General features: G+C 33.1%; 3 protein-coding genes across 3 annotated transcripts; all 3 read left to right on the top strand.

The window, feature by feature from the left end:
- The first annotated feature begins 551 nt into the window (after positions 1 to 551).
- LOC120343494 (N-acylethanolamine-hydrolyzing acid amidase-like) lies at positions 552 to 4754 on the top strand. Its single transcript, XM_039412691.2, has 8 exons — positions 552 to 1393; positions 1644 to 1709; positions 2073 to 2261; positions 2337 to 2469; positions 3190 to 3354; positions 3869 to 4041; positions 4236 to 4365; positions 4474 to 4754. The coding sequence occupies exons 1-8, from the start codon at positions 1260 to 1262 to the stop codon at positions 4588 to 4590; spliced, it is 1107 nt and encodes a 368-aa protein (XP_039268625.2). The 5' UTR covers positions 552 to 1259; the 3' UTR covers positions 4591 to 4754.
- An 863-nt stretch (positions 4755 to 5617) lies between these two features.
- LOC120343495 (N-acylethanolamine-hydrolyzing acid amidase-like) lies at positions 5618 to 12259 on the top strand. The gene is made up of 8 exons (XM_039412695.2): positions 5618 to 5891; positions 6132 to 6197; positions 6623 to 6811; positions 6889 to 7021; positions 8084 to 8248; positions 8406 to 8578; positions 8772 to 8901; positions 9006 to 12259. Exons 1-8 carry the CDS (start codon positions 5758 to 5760, stop codon positions 9120 to 9122), a joined length of 1107 nt encoding a protein of 368 aa, XP_039268629.2. The 5' UTR covers positions 5618 to 5757; the 3' UTR covers positions 9123 to 12259.
- Positions 12260 to 12405: 146 nt separating this feature from the next.
- On the top strand, positions 12406 to 19812 carry LOC120343488 (sorting nexin-9-like). Its single transcript, XM_039412680.2, has 4 exons — positions 12406 to 13784; positions 14207 to 14296; positions 14691 to 14874; positions 17779 to 19812. Exons 1-4 carry the CDS (start codon positions 12485 to 12487, stop codon positions 17891 to 17893), a joined length of 1689 nt encoding a protein of 562 aa, XP_039268614.2. The 5' UTR covers positions 12406 to 12484; the 3' UTR covers positions 17894 to 19812.
- Positions 19813 to 20164: the final 352 nt, after the last annotated feature.

The raw sequence follows: 20164 nt of genomic DNA, 5'->3' as shown, positions 1-20164 counted from the left end.
GTCCAGTTTAGCTTGACAATAAAATATGTGGCCAAAAATTGTCATTTTTTTTCGCGACATATTTATGTAATCGTTTGGGCTTTGTGACTTCAACCGGAGATGCAGTAACCTCATTGGTAAATAAATAGCTCAAGGAATTTTAAATGTTGGGCGTTTGGATCATGGTGCCACACCCCGGTCTGTTCTATACACATACATTAGGCGACCGTATACTGCAAAGGGAAATCGGCTTATGTCAGGCTATGTTTATTGTACTCGTGGTAGGCAAGGTTACACGTGCTCTAGGCCCTATATAGAAACGCTATTTTAAAATTAAATAATAACTTTAAAATTCGAAATCGTCTATCTCAAAAGACGAAACCAATATTGCGGGACATTTAATTACATACCCTTGGTATCTTCTTATTGTTTTATACTCTAATCATTGGACTTCTACTTCTACCCGACTTGAAGATCCATACATCAAAGCGTGCAAAAAAATTACTTTCATCACATTTATTATACTTTTTTGAGCTTTCATCTTTTTCTACAAAATACAAGATGCCAATACTGGGTACAGTTAGCACAACTGCGTGGTATCCGGTTTTATGAAACAAACATCGAATAACCGTCAGCCAAAGCACGAAACTGCGGCGCGGATTTGTTTTTGTCATTACTCTGCATCAACAGTTACGTCATACGTCACGGGTTCCGTCCTTAATTCGGGTAAATATTCACATTGTTTGATAATAAAAATTACACAGATTGCCAATTTATAAATCAATTCTCTATAAATACTGATATTATCTGTTGAGTTTGTTAGGCAAACCTATGTCGTGACCTCAACCTTTTGTGTAAATACGGTTATGCTTGCCCGTACGTCCGAAAATCGGAGGTGTACTTAATATTTTATGACGAACTCGTGTTCCGCATAGGCAAATCTCAGTTGTTTCAACGCCGTGAACCGCGACGGATGGTAGACAACATACTGGCGAGTCAAAGATAAATACAAACTTTTGGTTTTGGGTTTTTTACTTTGTACGTCTGTTCTGCTGAATTTTAAGATATCTTTCACACGATATCCAGGCGCCAAACGTAGTAAAGAATCAGTTTTTGAGTAAAAGCGGTAGAATTGCCATTTTTTTTCTGATTACAACAGCATTGCCAATTAGTTTTGTAGTTCTTTGCTACTTTCACTGTCTGTCTGCAATATTTATTTGCTGCGGTAATGAATTCTCTCTGATATTGCAGATTAGGTACAACTGACGTACAATAAACAAATGTTAGAAATGAAATTTTCGGGCTTCTTATATGTGTTTGCCATCGCTCTGTGTCTTTTGAAAAGCGCTACGTGCAAAGATGCACTGCCAGCGAAGCGTTTCAAAGTAAATTTAGACGCCGATCCATTGGAAAGGTAGGCTAACATTATGTAACTCTGATCGAATTACATTACTAACGGCTATTGTTTGGTCTGTACTATTGAGATAAACTGAGATGATTTTAATTTCATTCGAATCCTTTGTTCGTTTAATATATCCAACAGGATACTGCAAAGTGCTTAGCATGAAATTATTTCCTCGTTATAATGAACTTTATAAAATAAGTAACGTCGAAAAAATTTGTTCGGCGTTAATTCGATTTTTAAAATAAAACATTTTGTTCAGGTGGGAACCCGTATTGAAGAATTTTGATGTATCTCTTCTGCAAGATGTTATGGACACACTTCTGAAGTAAATATTTGTGTGCATTATGGTTTGATCACATTCGTGAAACTAAAATTAGCCCGATAAGTATATATATATATTCCTATACCGCTTCTACCATTGAAACAAAAGTGAATTTATTGTGATATGCAATTATCACGAAATCGTTTGTACAAAATTATGCAGCATTGTAGTTACAGGAAAAGCTGTATATAAATTCCAATAGAAATACCAAAATCACGTAGCTTTTTGCCGTGACTTTCGAAAAGCTGGCTCATTAGAGCGCGAAATATTTCTGGTGAAACATCAAACTTCTGCACAAAACCCAGTAAAAAAGTAAAATTAATTGACTGTGATGAGTCATAACTATTCATTTAATTTTGTATCCAGAGAATACGTCAAAAACAAGGAATTGATTGCTTTGGCTGAGGTAATAGGGAAAGATCTCGACAGATATTTTCCTTATCCATATGGCGATGAAATACGTGGAATCAGTAATTTTTACAATATGAAATTGGGCGACCTCGTTCTAGGAAACCTAGCTTATGACCTATCAGCATGGAATTCAAATCGTTTCAAGTAAGATTAAGTCGTAAATATTTTTGCTTGATATCAGCTTTTACAATTGATTAATGTGCGCTTTTTTCATTGCAGGGGTCGAGCTTGTACAAGCATTGTCACAGTTGATGAAAATGGTGGACTAATTCACGCGAGAAATCTTGACTACGTAGTTGGAGATGAATTGCGGAATATAATTGCCGAGATAGAATTTCACAAAAACGGAGAAGTTGGTTGATTTTCAATATTGTATCTCAAATATAGAAAACTTGAGGTTAAAATAGAAATAACAACCATCGAATATTATTTTCTATTCTTCATATTCTGGAATACAATCGTATATTATCATTTATTCTTTCATCGTTGTCTCATTTCTCTGAAAGTGTAAATCAGAAATATCTTTGAAATCTAAATATGATTATGTTGTAAAACTCTTCGCTGAAGCAAATATGTTAAATACAAATATTTCTATATTTAATGATTTATGTTGATATAGGGATATTTATTACTGCATGTTGCGCACAGTCGATTAAGCTTTTACTTGATGAAATCTGATTTATCATCAAAGCACACAATTCGATTGTTTCACTTGTTCACCACTTCAATTATTATAATATTGTAATACTTACTGTATCGTGACCTTTATTACAACCTTGTCATTCAAACACTTATGAACAACATGAAAGGTAGTTGCGAACACTACTCATAATATATACTAAACCCTAACTCCCAGCCTAAAATCTCCATCGTGATTTTTTAACAATATTCTACTTTAAAGCACGGCGTCAGTTTGTGAAGTAGGTTCTTTCAACCAACTACAAAAATACACACACTGATTAAAAGTTGTTCATTACACTATTGGCTAAGCTGAAAATGCTGTAATTTTTCAATTTTTTTAACAGTATTTTAACATATATATAGCAAACAATTACTGTAAGTTGTTTTGCAGACTGTATTTATTGGAACAACATACGTTGGTTATGTCGGATTGTTGACGGCAGCAAAACCAAACAAATTCTCCCTGACTGGGGATCAGCGCAACACTGGGTTTCTATGGGAGAATATTTTGGCCGCCTTGGAAAAATCATGGCCCACAATGCTGATGGCAAGAGAAGTATGTTCTGAAAACGAGTATTTATATAAACACGATTACTCATTGTATTGCGAAAACGATTGTATTTAATTTTTTATTTAAATATACAAATCGAATTATTGCATGTAATTCGTTTCCGGCATCATTTTAAGATATATGTTTATTATAGGCTTTAGAGCAATCATAAAATGGTTTGCAAATTAATATTTGTCTCATTAACGAAAGCATTATTTTCCGCTAAGTATATCTACTTTCGTTTTATTCGCATAACATAGTAGGTCCTGTAACAACAATTTGGAACATTTGTATGAATTTGGGCATCAAATGTGCAACGGTTCAAAGTGAACAAAAATGGAAATTATTGTCATATATAAGTTACGGTTTATTTTGATAAATAATAGTTTTATATAAAACTGTCTTGAAATATCTTCTGCAGTCAAATTTTTACCTTGCTAGCTAAGTTTTTTCCATAGTTAGTCAGAAATTTTTTCTTTTGGTGAATGAATTACAATGAAATTATATACTTATTTTATAGGTCATAACAAACGCTGAAAACTATGAATCTGCAATAGAAATGCTACAAAACGCAAAGACAATAGCACCAATGTATTTCATAGTGGGTGGACTGAAACCACAAGAAGGTGCCATAGTAGTTCGGGATAGATGGGGAGCAGTCAATGTTACAAGGATGATAGATACTTCTCATAAGTAAGTAAAAGATAGCTTCATTCTTTATTTGCAATTTTATTTGGAAACTTACCTTCTGATACCACTGGACTCAACGATAATATTGTAATTAATGTGTTTGGTTTTGGTTTTGAAGCGAATTTTATTGGTATCATCTAGATTCTAGAATTAAATAAACTTTTTCACTGTCAGTCTAATGATCATAATTATCACAGATGGTTTGTCGTTGAAACAAACTACGACCCTTGGAAGCCCCCACCTCCAACAGACGACAGGAGAGATGCTGCTGTAAAATCTATGAATGAGTTTGGACAAGACAAAATGAATCCTGATAATCTTTATAAGGTATGTTTGAGTCAATTAAATCAATATTATTTTGGTATCGATTTGTTTTATGGTAAAAACGTTTCCGATACGTTTGTTCGGCAAAATGTATTTATATATATATTTTAGGTTATGTCGACACCTCCTGTATTTAACTCAGAGACAACATATACGACAGTGATGAGTGCTGCAAATATGTCTTTATATCATACCATGATAAGATGGGATCACCCTACGGAAAACTGATAAACTTTTTTGATTGTTGATCTTACTAATTTTCTTTCTGATCTTTTTATATTTTGTTCCAAATATATATTCTATTTTACGCATAATTTTTGATCCATTTGATCATATTCGATGATATAAGACGTGACCACTAATTTTAATTCACGTGTTAATTAATATTTCACTCGTCCAATTAATACTAAGATTTAGTTATTTAATTAAATCAATTGTGGTTTATTTCAAAGTTTCACTATATGCGAATGTGATTGTAAACTTGAATTGCAATTTAATTGTGATTCCAAAACTTAGGTATAAATAAAAGAACTCAATGGTCATTTGAGTCTTTCGTGGAGTTTCAGTTGGTTGAATTGTAGTTAACCAAACGTAAGTCCAAAAAATTCTTCAATAGACTAGCAGTCAGGTATCATTGTAAATGACAAGTGGCTAGATGGTTTGAAGCAACATTATGTTTATAAACATTCAAACTGGTTTGTGAACGCAATCTTACAAAATGAGAATCGAAAAATATTTATGCGGTCAAGGGTCGGAGAAACATCCATCTGACAGGAAATAAATGTGTGTACTTATCAAATTTTCAGTTTATGTTAGTAGCTTACTAATGATGAATATCTTGTTAGAATTCTTCTTTTTGTGAAAAAATTTATTCAAAAAAACTCTGTGGACTCTGTAAGAATTTTTTTTTTGTCCGATGACGTCATTTAAATTTAAAATTAGCTTACGTGTTCATATATTTGAGCATTGCTCTCTTCTATAATCATAAAGCATTGCACTGAATGCGTCTCAAAATGAACTTTTAACCGGCTTTGGAGATCAATACAACAAAGCGTGATGCCCGTGATGACTAGGCTATGTACAAAAAAAATATACTTTTATCGTATTGATTGTGGTTTTCTGGGCTAGCGTCTTATTTTACAAATAGTCACTTTGTACGTCTATTTCTGGAGGATTTTAAGATATCTTTCACAAGATATCCAGGCGGAAAACATTGTAAAGAAGGAGTTTTTGAGTGAAAGCGGTGGAATGGCCATTTTTTTTTATTACAACAGCATTGACAATTAGTTTTCACTCTTTACTACTTTCACTGTCTGTCTGCAATATTTATTTACTGTGGTAGCGAACTCTTTCTGATATCACAGAGTAGGTACAACTGTCATACAAAAATAACAAATGTTAGAAATGAGATTTTCGGGCTTCCTAAATGTGTTTGTCATCGCTTTGTGTCTCTGGAAAAGCTCTACGTGCAAAGACGCACTGCCAGCCAAACGTTTCAAAGTAAATTTAGACGCCGATCCATTGGAAAGGTAGGCTAACATTATGTAAATCTGATCGAATTACATTACCAACGGCTATTGTTTGGTCTGTGCTACTGAGAGGATTTTAATTTCATTCGAATCTCTTGTTCGTTTAATATATCCAACAGGATATTGCAAAGTGCTTAGCATGGAATTGATTCCTCGTTATAATGAACTTTATAAAATAAGTAACGTTAAAAAAATTTGTTCGGCGTTAATTCAATTTTTAAGATGAAACATTTTGTTCAGGTGGGAACCCGTATTGAAGAATTTTGATGTATCTCTTCTGCGAGATGTAATGGACACACTTCTGAAGTAAATATTCTCATGCTATATGACTTGATCACATTCGTAAAACTAAAATTAGCCGGATAGAGAATATATATATATATATTCCTATACACCGTTCCTATATCATTGAAACAAAATTGAAACGTATGTACAAAATTATGCAACATTTTAGTTACGTAAAACTGTGTATAAATCCCAATAGAAATATCAAAACCACGTAGCTTTCAGTTTTATTTAAGTTGAAGTAACTTCCGGGAAGCTGGCTCATTAGAGCGCAAAATATTCTTGGGGGTAAACATCAAACTTCTGCACAAAACACGGAATAAAAATCGCAATAACGACATTAATTTTATGAGTCTCGCTTCTTGAATGTCATTGTTTGACATTATGGAAGTAAATTTAATCAATTGTGATAGGTTAGCCTATAAAAACTATTTGTTTGTATCCAGAGAATACGTCAAAAACGAGGAATTGATTGCTTTGGCTGAAGTAATAGCTAAAGATCTCGAAAGATATTTTCCTCATCCATATGGCGATGAAATACGAGGAATCAGTAACTTTTACAACATGAAATTGGGCGACCTCGTACTAGAAAACCTAGCTTATGACCTATCAGCATGGAATTCAAATCGTTTCAAGTAAGATTAAGTCGTAAATATTTTTGCTTGATATTAGCTGTTTACAATTTATTAAAGCACGATATTTTTCAATGTAGGGGTCGAGCTTGTACAAGCATTGTCACAGTTGATGAAAATGGTGGGCTAATTCACGCGAGAAATCTTGACTACGTACTTGGAGATGAATTGCGGAAGATAACTGCCGAGATAGAATTTCACAAAAGTGGAGAAGTTGGTTGATTTTTTAATATTGTATCAATTAAATCTAAAAAAATTCAGGTTAAAATAGAAATTACAACCATCGATTATTTTCTATTGTTCATATTCTGGAAAAACAATCATAGTATTTTTCTTCTATTCAATTAAAGAGTCCAGCTGCATACTAACACAAATGTATTTCTGTAACGTTTCGTCCGACCAGAGTCAGACTTCCTCAGACAAGCCAACAGCCAACAGAGCCATTGTTGTAAACTGCTTGTCTGAGGAAGTCTGACTCTGGTCGGACGAAACGTTACAGAAATACATTTGTGTTAGTGTGCAGCTGGACTCTTTAATTGAATAGAATAGTCATATTTATTCCAGCTACGTTATCCTTGCAGTATACGCATACGGATCCACTAGCATAAAGGCATAGAGAAAAGATAGGAAGTTAGTCTCGCGCAACCCAACTCAAATTTATAGTTTTATTCATTTGCCATCTTTGTCTTATATTTCTGAAAGTGTAAATAAAAAAAATATTTAAAATGTAAATATGATGATGGCATAAATCTTTACCCTGCACTAAAGAAATATTATGCTAAAACCAAACATTTTCATATTTAATGATTTATGTTGAAATATGGATATTTATACTGCATGTTACGCACCAAGATTTGAGCTTGGTTTAATGAAACTTCCTTTATCACCAATGCATACAATTAGATTGTTTCACTTGTGTCATCACTTTAATTATTGAAATATTGTAATACTTACTGTAGCATGACCTTTATTGCGACCTTATTATGTAAACACCTGTGAACAACATAAGACAGTTGCAAACACTACTCAAAACATATGTATATACTCAAACCTGCTTCCCATCATATATTTTCCTCCGTGATATTTTTTTACAATATCTTACAGCGGCGGTTTGTGAATTAAGTGCTTCCCACTAACTACACAAAATACACAAATAAATTAAGAGTTGTTCATTAAACTATTGGCTATGCTTAAAACTGCTGTAACTTTGCAAATTTTTTAACAGTACTTTTAATTCATAGGCATAGCAAACATTTACTGTAAGTTGTTTCGCAGACTGTATTTATTGGAACAACATACGTTGGCTATGTCGGGTTGTTGACGGCAGCAAAGCCAAACAAATTTTCCCTGTCTGGAGATCAGCGTAACACTGGGTTTCTATGGGAGAATATTTTGGCCGCCTTGGAAAAATCATGGCCCACAATGCTGATGGCAAGAGAAGTATGTTCTATTGCAAAAAACGATTTGATGCAATTTATTGACATTGATTCACAAATATATAAAAGGTCCTGTAATAGCAATCACTTTTTTCCATATTTAGTAGGGAATTTTCTCCTTTGGTGATTAAATTACAACGAAATATATACTGATTTCATAGGTCGTTACAAAGGCTGATAACTATGAATCTGCAATAGACATGCTACAAAACGCAAAGACCATTGCACCGATTTATTTCATAGTGGGTGGACTGAAACCACAAGAAGGGGCCATAGTAGTTCGGGATCGATGGGGAGCAGTCAATGTTACGAGGATGATAGATACTTCTCATAAGTGAGTGTAAGAAAGCTGATACATTTTTTATTTGCAATTTTATTTGGAAACTCACCTTCTGGGGCCACTGGACTTAACGATAATATATATCCTAATTAATGTATTTGCTTTTTATTTAAAGCGAATTTTATTCTGATCATCTAGAATTTAGTAAACTTTGTCGCTGCCAGTCTAATTATCACTATTATCACAGATGGTTTGTTGTTGAAACAAACTACGACCCTTGGAAGACGCCACCTTCAACAGATCACAGGAGAGATGCTGCAGTAAAATCCATGAGTGAATTTGGACAAGATAAAATGAATCCTGATAATCTTTATAAGGTCTGTTTTAGTCAATTAAATCAATATTATTTTGTTATCGATTTATTTTATGGTAAGAACGTGTCTGATATATACGCTTGTTCGGCAAAATGTGTATTTTTCAGGTTATGTCGACACCTCCGGTATTTAACTCAGAAACAACATATACGACAGTAATGAGTGCCGCAAATGTGTCTTTATATCATACCATGATAAGATGGGATCATCCTACGGAAAACTGACAACTTTTTGATACCTCCGGATTACTAATGTTTTTTCGGTTATTTTTCTATATTTTGTTTCACATATATATATATATTCCATTTTACGCATATTTTTTTGATCCATTTTATCATATACGATGATATACGATTGAACTCGTAATTACAATTTGTGTTGTAATATTTAGCTCGTCGGATCAATATATACTAAGATTTAGACATTGAACTTAAATCAATTGTGGTCAATACTAAAATTTTATTATATTTGAATTTGCTTGTAAACACGAATAAGTAATTTGAATAAATACGGATACTTAAATTAAAATAATATATTTACCCAGCAGTAAAATAGCAGCGTTTGTTTTAAGATATATATGTGTAATAGTGTCTGCTAATGATTTTTTGAAAATAAATTCAAAAATATTATTTTTTAATTTTAATAAAATCACTTTTCTTTCATCCAAAGTTTTTCCGATTATAATGACGAGTCCAAACAACTTTTATATAAGGATACGATGTCACCGGCTTTCTTGTTTACTTCTGTAACATTAGAAATCCGCTCAGAGACTACTCACAAAGACAGAATTTCAGGCATGGCGATATAGGCTTACATCGTTTTCGTGGTTTTTGCTATTTATTTGTCATTTTTTAATTGTGATTCCAAAACTTGGGTATAAATAAAATAACTCAATGGTCATTTTGGTCTTTCGTGGAGTTTCAGTTTAATTGCAGTTAACTAAACGTAAATCCAAAAATTTTTTCAATAGACTAGCCGTCAGCTATCATTTCGAATAGCGGATGGCTAAATAGTTTGAAACAAAATTATTTTTATGAAAATTCAAACTGGTTTGTGAGCGCAATCTTACAAAATAAGAATCGAAAAATATTTATGAGGTCAAGGGTTGGAGAAACATCCTTCTGACAGGAAATAAATGTGTGTACTTATCAAATTTTCAGCTTATGTTAGTAGCCTACTTTTTTCAAATTTGTTTAATCCCAGAAAATTGTGATCTTGAAATTTTCAATTCTCCCCCAGAATCCCAACCCCACTTGGAATAGGCCTTATTGATGCCAACGTAACTACTTATGATTTTCAAAATAAGATTGGCTTAACCGTAGTAGTATATACTCCTTTTTATACATTTCACGATTGTTTATAAAATCTAGTATAATCAGAAACGGTAGTGACTAGATTTGACTTGTGACTAGGGATCTGGATACGATAGGATTTACATATCTATTGATTTTTGGACAAGTCTATCTAATTTTGACGAACGCTGAACTGCACATTAGGCATATTACGTTTTGAATTGATTACAGGTGTTGGACGAGTTCCAGGTGTCTCCCCATTTGCCTGTTTTAACTTTATGTTTGCGCAAAAATAAACTTTAACTATAAATAAAATTAGGATAACTGATATATGTATTCGTATATTTGTATTTTATCTGGTCAGTTAACCCGTTAACCGGATAGTTAGAACATCGATTACAATTGATTGAACTGATCGATTGATGATGAACTGATCAAATAATTACGTTGAAATGTCGTAACACAGCCGAAGTTTCGTAAGGAAGAGTCTACAAAATTTCCAGTTGAATTTTCAGCGGAATATTTTTACAGCTGTTATCGCATTTTGCTAACCTTACTTCTATTTATTGGATACGGAACGTACGTTTTGTTATTATGTTGTTGTTGGTATTCTTTGTATTTTTCCATTCCTTGTTGTTGTTTCAAAAGGTAATAAAAAATCCAGTTCAACCGATCAGCATTATCCGGATAACCACCCCTGCTTGCAACAGAACTAGTTTCTGCAGTTTTGAGCAAGTTGGTGGGCGCCTGGAATCGCAGTTCTGCAAATGTTCTCATGACGCGACCGATGTCGGATGAACTGTCAGAGAAGAAATATCAGTAGATTTCATTTTCACAAATCAAGTCAGCCGTAACTATCATGAATTGAAGTAATATCCGAAATTAATTTAGCGGCAATTGGTGGTGTAGCAGTAGCAGGCGAACAAATGCCTCAATGCAGAGATGAAAGTATGAGATCTCACACGCAATCCTGTATAAGTCGAAGAATGATATAGGCCTACAGGTATCAGAATACAGAAATAGCAGAAGATCACAATAGACCAGGACTGACCAACAGACAATGGTTTGATAATGTTTACTTATCACTGTATCAGGTTAGTGCAGTATTCAGGTATTGCTGAGTTGTATCATCGCAATATTGAATGTCAGAATGTGGTTATTAATCACTGGAATTTTCCAAGCTGACAAGCATGCCCCTGGAAAAAGCAAAATTTGTGTGAGAATAATAATTGTTAAACAAACTTACAAAAGTAACAATATTAGTCTAGTGGGCTGGGCATAAAACCTTTTTTGCTTGTGTTATTCCTAACCCCCACCTGACTAAGTCATCCGAAAATTATGTCACTACGTTGTCACAACTCATAATCACATCATATACTGCATATGCTACACTAAAAGTTATTGTGGTAAGAAACCACACAAGACCCGTCTACCTGTATTATGCAAATCTCTTTTCTAACAGTCTATTGTTACTGGAACTATATCTGTATATTTAAATTCTTAGAACAATATGCTTGATTACTATTGGGATTGTCATTATCACACTTAGATAGAAGGAGAAATTCCAGGGAATGGGAAAGCCGATAATACAGCTTGATCATACTGTCATATGGAAGTATGGCACACCACAGCATCTCGTCCGGATACGAGTCCATGTCGGGCATGTCAGTATGGGATTAGTTAGCCAGTTATTTCTTTGTTGTCAGTTGCATGGACTTGATGGTGACCATTGGTTACGTGAATCACCCTACGGCTATGATGAGTCCAGCAATCCTCTCGCACATAATTATACCCTACAGGATTCGTACCTGTGAAGCCATGCAGGGTAATCAGAAATGATGTGGCAAGCTTAATCCTAACGCTTATCACAATGCGCCGCACCGTCGAGTCAGTTTAACTGGCTTATCCTGTTTTCTATTAAATATATCGGCCTTGATTTCAGTCGTGAAAATTACTATGGCATTCACTGGTTGTACAATTGTAACAGTGTAATGATATTTAAAATTGAATGTTGTGGTTGTGGTTTTTTTACTCTATGGTTTTAAGTTAGATCTTCTCTTCAGTCTAGTTTATGCCTAGTCACACTTTTTGGGCTATCCAAGGTTGATAGTTTGGTTAAAATTTGTGCTATGAAAACTTAAATTTTTTCATGCCATGTATTAGCTATGTCCATATGTGTTAAAACTGTAAAGAGAAGTGAGAGCACTTTTACTTATATATTGTGTTGCATCATAGAAATAGGTTTATTTTTTAAATAACATCTATAAATAAGTAGCAATCTTTGTAAAATCAGTATGGCTCAGGTGGGAGATAAAGTTACAGTATTGTATGAGTTTGATGGAATTGTTGATAATCACGAGCTGGCTCTTCGTGAAGGAGATATTGTGACATTGACCAATCCAGATGTAGGTGAAGGATGGTGGGAGGGTCAAGCTTCTGATGGAACAGTAGGTCTTTTTCCTTCTGCGTATTGTGAATTGGTGCAAGACAATGGTGCTGTTGGTGATGCAGAATATGATGAATCCTATGCTCCACCCGAACCACAAGAAACTACATCATACAATGGAGATAATCAACAACAACACGAGGAAGTTTATGATGGTGGGGATGATGATGAGTGGGAAGCGTCATGGGGTGTTCAAAACTACTCAGCCCAAGCGCCAACAGCTACCTCTCAACCTGTACCAATAGCCTCATCACCTGCTCGAGAGGGATCAACTAAAAAATCATCAGAGAGCGACTCACCCAAGAAGAATGCAAAAAATACAGGATTATTCAGCAGTCTCACCGGAAACATTTTTTCAGCTTTCAGTGTTACTCCGGCTGAATCTTTTATATTGGGTGACATAAAAGCAGATACATCATCTAAACCTAAGATTCATATGGTTTTAACAGAGGATGGTCCAATGTGGGATAATACTGCTCAGCAACATTTCACGTGCACTATATCTGATCCCCAAAAAGCGAGCAAGTTTTCTGGGTTCAAAAGTTATATTACGTATAATATCACACCTAGCCATTCAGGGAAGACTGTATCGAGGCGTTACAAACACTTTGATTGGTTGTTGGAACAGCTTGTGAAGAAATTCAATGTAACTATTGCCGTTCCTCCATTGCCAGACAAGCAACTTACTGGGAGATATGAAGATGAATTCATAGAAGGACGAATGCACCAGTTGCAAGGATGGCTTTCTAGAATGTCTTTGCATCCAGTCATATCCCAGTCAGAAGTATTTCAACACTTTCTTGTTTCAAAAGATTCAGAAAAGGCATGGAAGGAAGGAAAACGAAAAGCTGAAAGTGACCCAGCTGTTGGCGGAGCGTTTTGTACAACTATTGTACCTGTCACTGAGAATAGAATGGAATTATCCACTGCTGAGCAAACTTTACAATACTATTCACAGTTTACAAGGGCAATGGATGAATCATTAAAGCAAATTGTTGCTCATGGTGCTGCTTATTCAAGAAAATGTCAAGGTCCGTTAATGCAAGAATACCAGAAAATGGGACAGTGTTTCGGAGCATTAGGAGATTCATTTGCTATGGATAAGCGACAAAATGCAGCACCATTAACAGAGGCAATAAAGCATACAGGTATAATTATGAATTATACTATCATATTTATGTATAAAGTATAGTAATTAATAAATGTATTAAGAGGATATGTGTATTTATATTATATTGATAAAAGTTTATTAAGTAGCCTAACTAATTAAATGTGACTGATGGGAATAGTGTAGCTCAAATGAACCTTCAAATCCATTCAGGAAAACTGAAATCAGATTAATTCTGATCTTTGCAATCTGAGACAATATAAGTCATATGTATACCATAACACCCAGATTGCAATTTTTTTAACCAAAGTTTGTACACTCAAATGAATAAGTCTGTATCCATATATTCGGCAATATTATTGTGCTTGTCATAGTTCATGATCGGGCTGCCCTTTTCTGATACTGGAATTGTTTTATTAGAGTTATGTATATTAAATTGCTGAATTAAATCTATTCTTCCAGGTAAAACTTATGAGGACATTGGGTTGATGTATCAAGAGCAACCAAAACAGGATTGGAATCCATTATTGGATGGTCTCAATGAATATAAAGGTAGAAAATATTTACTGAAGATTTTCTATGCATTGATGTAGGTTCTAATGGGCAGTACCGAATAATTGTACTTCACAAATACCCCATTGCTCGAAAATGAGTTATAAATAATGATTCACTCTTCTAAAATACTGTATTTAATACAAAGAATTTGGTAATATAAAGAATGTGGATTGTGGTACCTGCGATATATGCATCATATAATAGTTGATGGTTGGTGAAATATGGAGCATTTTTTAGTTTTTATGACACATATAATTGTCACCTATGGGGTTTGTACCTGCGGGGCCCTTTCAGGATAATTAAAGGTGCAATGGCAATCATGTTTCTAAGACTTAGCTCGGTCCACTTAGTAACTACAACTAACAATTTGTTCTGTGTTTTCACAATTTAGGAATCATGGCGTGTTTCCCAACTATCCTTGGCAATAATAAGAGTGCGATAGACAAGCAACGAGAAATGATGCGTCTTCAGCTAGAAGGAAAATACACAGAGGATGATGTTGAAAATGCTAAATTACGAGCTGAAACTCTTTCATATGCCGTTCAAGCAGAAATTAATCACATGCAGTATTACAGGTAAGACGATGAAAATCAATTGATTGAAATTCAATTATAATCGCTTAATCATAATAAAATATAATCTTGATTTAAATCATTGAGTTGCACTCAATCATCAGTTTATGCAAAATGTACTATGGACTGGTCATACACATATATATAAAACTGCACCACTCCAAACCCATGTGAGCTTTGTTACTTGTCTCAAGTAACTTATTTTATGTATAATAACATCAGACTTTCTAGTTTCTACTTGAGTGAATGGTCATCCAAATCAGGCTTCCTCATGCAATTTTAATGACTCCATATTGCAATACTGATCAATGCTACTTTACTTTGTACTGAATAGAAGTTGACATGATGCTTGTCATTCACCAGCAATATCAATTTCCTTATTCTGGTTATGATTCTATTGTGATAATATGAGTCGGTCGTTTTCGCTTCGAGTTTGCAAATATATATTTAATATATATAGTCATCCAATTGCCAATATATTTATTCATTTTTAGCCACTGCTATTGTATTTATGTTAAACTTATGAATTAGCATTTGACAAATGCAATGTAATAGTGAGTAAAGGATTGGCTTGATAGGCCTGTATCTGTATGATTTTGATATTTTTCAAATTTTGAATCAACAAATTTGATCATTTTGAAACTATAACCCGTTAATATTATGATCATTCTATCAATTGTGGAATAGAAACATTTTATTTCTAACAATTTGAAAAGAATAATGGGATTGATACATACAATATATGGGGTGTCCAAATAGTCTTAAAATTGCAAAGGGAATTCATCGATACCATATATAGTTTTGATCCTTACATATGTATTAAATAAGGTAAAAATACTTGAACAATTACTGATTTAAAAACAACAAACCTGGTTAGGATATATTGAGAACTGACTTCATATCAAAATTGTAAAGGGACCTCATGGACACCCTGTATAGTTTGGAGTTGCCATTTCGGTGCATATCTGTAAAATATAGTTGATATAAATAGCAGTTGTTCAAATGGTATATATGATAAGTTAGGTGGTATTATACTAAAATCGTGAAAAACCGAGGGGAAGTATCTAGATTGACTTCATATTCTGTCTGCGAATGTTAAATTCCCTGTGGATTATTTCATTATATACAACTTCACAACTGTGCCGTGCACAAAGGTTATGAATGTTTTACACAGTGCTAGCTTATTTACTCTGTTTCTGTAAATATTTGTTTCAGATGCTCTATCTCCCAGTAGTTTTAAATTTTCAATCAACGATTTTCTAAGATAAATTGCCTTATTGTCAGTAAAATGAATGTTTCACTAATAACAACAGATGTCTTAATTAAAGCAAATGCAGTGATCAATGTTCTCATCAGCAATATTCTTTCATCCCTTTGTGCATTCCTTGTGTTGTTAATAATATCAAGTGGAAAGAATGTATTGATTTCCAATAACGCTGCCCTATATCAGACTGAAGCCTAATTTCAAGATGACCATAATATGAACCTAGACATATGAATATTATATTCGACAGTAGTTCCAATTCCAACAAATCAAAACCAAAATGAATGCATATATATACTTTAACAGCATTACAATGATAACTACTAAATCTGCTTTTTAGTAACATAAAATGAATTTTGTTTTCAGTATACACCCACAAAGCAAATCTTTATTGATAAAAAGCATATGCCAAAGAAAATTTCATTTTCAAAATCTCAAATTAAAATTATCACCAAATGAAAGACTCAAAAATTCAATAATTTCAGCAATCACCATATGTATCCAGCATTATAAATAACACATGTGGTGTTTCGAAAATACTGTTTTATCGCACCACTGTCTCTTTTAATAATGCTGCGAATGAGAGGAAATTATATCATTAAAAAAACAAAATTATTTGTGCATTTGTTGCATCGATTGTTTCATTATAAATATTTTATATTCATATGATATACCCTAAAGCACAAACTTAATTGTGATTATTAAAACACAAGTGTAATTTATAAGTTCTCACTCATAAAGTTTATAATTTAGATGTCAGAGACAACTTAAATGAATACATGCTTTGCCATTACTATACTAATGTTCAGACCTCAGAATTAGGCCTGACCAAGGTTTTTCTATGTGTCAGGCATCCTCATATGACAATAGATATAATGAATGTGATTCTTTTCAAGAAACTGGTTAAAGAGCAAGGAAACTGGTTTCCACAAAGGAAGTTTCTCAAGCATTGACTTCCTTGTAAACTTCTGTAACATTGACTAATCAGCAACTTGCCAATGAAGACATTTGAAACTTTAGCAGCCATTTAAGATATTTTTTCACTCAACAGATTTTTATGCATGGTTGTAAACATTGCCATGTTTTCCTAGTCTCGTTATATATTTGACAGCTCTTAGTTGTCTTTTAGAAATTTAGGTACCGGTCTAAATAAAATAACTGAATGGTCATTTTGTCTTCCGAAGTGATTTAATTTAGTTGCAGACTTGCAACAAAAATGAATTCCTGAAAAATCTCAATAACATGATCTCAAATAAACATTAAAAACTTTGCAATGATAAAGTATAGAATAAGTTTCCTAGGGTCCTAGTTTGGGAAAACAACCATAGTTTTGAATTGCTCTGATACAAATTTTGTCATTGCATTTACTGATATAATGATATAGCTAAGCCGATATCAAGTTGTCGATGAATTTGGTTTTGTATTTGACTTTTATATGTATATGCAGAGTGTCCTGTCCGTAAAGTCTGGGTACACATGATATTTTTAGTGATATTATCGGTAATAATAATTATCGTAAATAGTGAAAATAATATTAGTTTAAATAACATATTGAAAAAATCTAATTATCCTATGTTTCCAGACTTTATGGACACCATGTACGTTTGTTTATCAAGATTGACTAAACTGACCTTATTTTGCAGGGTTGGAGATTTTGCTGCTTATATGAAAAGTTTTGTGCAACAACAAGTTGTCTTCTATCAGAACATAGTGAGTAAATTACAGGATACAGCTCGGATGTATGACAATCTCCAATAGAACGTTGTTTCATTATTTCTACGAAGTTAACTTGATCAGCTTGACGCTGCTTCCACATAGTTGTGATTGTCATATTATGAATGTGTTTTTGTACAATTTTCTTGATCAATCTGTATGCTTCTAACTGCTGTATTTTCATGTAGTACAAATTATATAATAACAGACTATTATTTTATCATATCTGTATACCTACTGAAAGCATGTCCCTCTTAATAATAATATGCTCAGACATGATACCATTTTTCATATTTTAAACAGTATAATGTATAAAGTGTGGGATTCTGTTTTGGTATATTAATTTTTAACAATATTTATATGAGATCATGAAAATTTTATGACTTTTCGTCAGTGTCTCACTTCTAGTGTTCAATTTCATATAAGTGAGATGGTGGCAGTCTTCAGGAATTGTGCTAACTAAATAATATTATGTGTGATTTCTCATTATCCAAGGTGTCTAAAAAGTTTTGCAGAATTACAATTACCAATTTCTTATCATTTTGATTAAATCATTTCTTGTATATATTTTTATCTGTATATTTTATTAATGTTGTCACTTGAAATGTGCACTGTATTGTATGTTTTTTACTCAAATCTTGACATGTTTTAAGATTGTTACATATACTCTATAAATGCTTGGCCATTTTGATTTGCCATAGCTTGCAATTTATAAAGTCTATACTCAAGTTTCAGATTAATGATCGTAACATATGGATCTTTGTTGCACCTTTCAACTACTTCTATTCGATACTGAAAAGCTCTGACTTCCTGTATATGAATTAGTTGCGTAAAATGAGACAAGATTCCCTGTAATTTGCATATACTTAGCCATTAAACAATGCCACCATAACTTAGTAATATTCTATACTGTTCCCCTTTTCTATAACTTCCATTTTAAAAACAATAGTTGTTTGCTGTGAGACGTAACTTATATTTTTGACATAAAAGCAAATTTTGTTACCTACTTTATCGGTTGAAATTTCTTGTTCATGAGCATACCTTACCCAAAAACGTCAAAAATTTGTAACTTTTGAAATAGTTTATTGCCTTTGTCAAGTCTCATGCCCACTTCAATAACTAGCTAACAATAAGCTACAAATAATAGATAGTAGGGCGAAGTATCTTTTATTCGAAAAACACATTGAAAATACGTTGATGGAATGTAGATATCCAAAATAGGGCATGCAATATAAAATCTAACAAATATTTTTATTCTCAATTAGCTTCACTTCCCCTCAAAAAATTGTCTAAGCCCCCGCTTGTGCGGTGCGCCGCACCATTTGAGAACCACTATTCTATATAATTGAAAATTCCACATCTCAAGATATCAGTTAATTTCACAACATATACATACATATACATATACCTTCACCCGGAGTACCAAATATATGAATTTGCCCTTTTTTCATTATATTTTGAATACACAGTCTTCTCACGAACAATTCTAGGAAATATTGGTCTAGTTTTTCCATATTTTGGGTCAGTTCATATGTTATAATTATAATATAGTCTAAATATTGAGAAAAAGTAGTTCCTAAAATCAACTATTCCCTCTATCATAGCGTATTACTATGTGTTGGTCCTGTTTTTCCTCATAGTTAATTGTTGCAGTTGTATTTAAGGTCATTGAGATTATGCCTAGATTGACTTTATGGGATTATCTTTCATTAATCTGTGTTTCTGCAATGATCCCTTCTTACATGACAATAATATGTTAGTATTGGTATTGGTAGTATATACCCTATGTAATGTGTTATACCCATTGGAAGCAGTATTTTGTGTAATGTGTGCAGACTTATGTATATTTGATGTCAATCATTTATTGAACAAATATTATATTTTGTAATTGTTTTAATAATTGCTTATGGATGACATAATATCATACTATTAAATGTATTAATAAATTCTGTGCAATAACATAATTATCGTTTCACTGTTATTATAACGTGGGGCTAAACTGTTACTTTCTTAGACAATGACGCCCCAAACAAACCGAAACAATTCTAACTTGTTTGTGTGATCAATCGAAACACGTGTAAACATATACTTCGTGCCTATTGTAGGCGGTACAATGTAATATTTTACCAACACTATAAAGGGCAAATACTTTTAATTTAATCAAATCATCTTCGAAATTGATATCTTCAAGTCATTCTGGACTTTTTATTCCAATGATCCGTTTGATACAATATATCATACGTGATTAAATTAGTATAAAAATTTCGAAATCAAATATTGGTCGACAACTCTCCTGATGCATCATGAATAGGGCGT

This window comes from Styela clava, chromosome 3, assembly GCF_964204865.1.
Source record: "Styela clava chromosome 3, kaStyClav1.hap1.2, whole genome shotgun sequence".
Lineage (NCBI taxonomy): Eukaryota > Metazoa > Chordata > Ascidiacea > Stolidobranchia > Styelidae > Styela > Styela clava.
The sequence above is the reverse complement of the archived record's forward strand: the minus strand, read 5'-3'. Positions and strand labels throughout refer to the sequence as shown.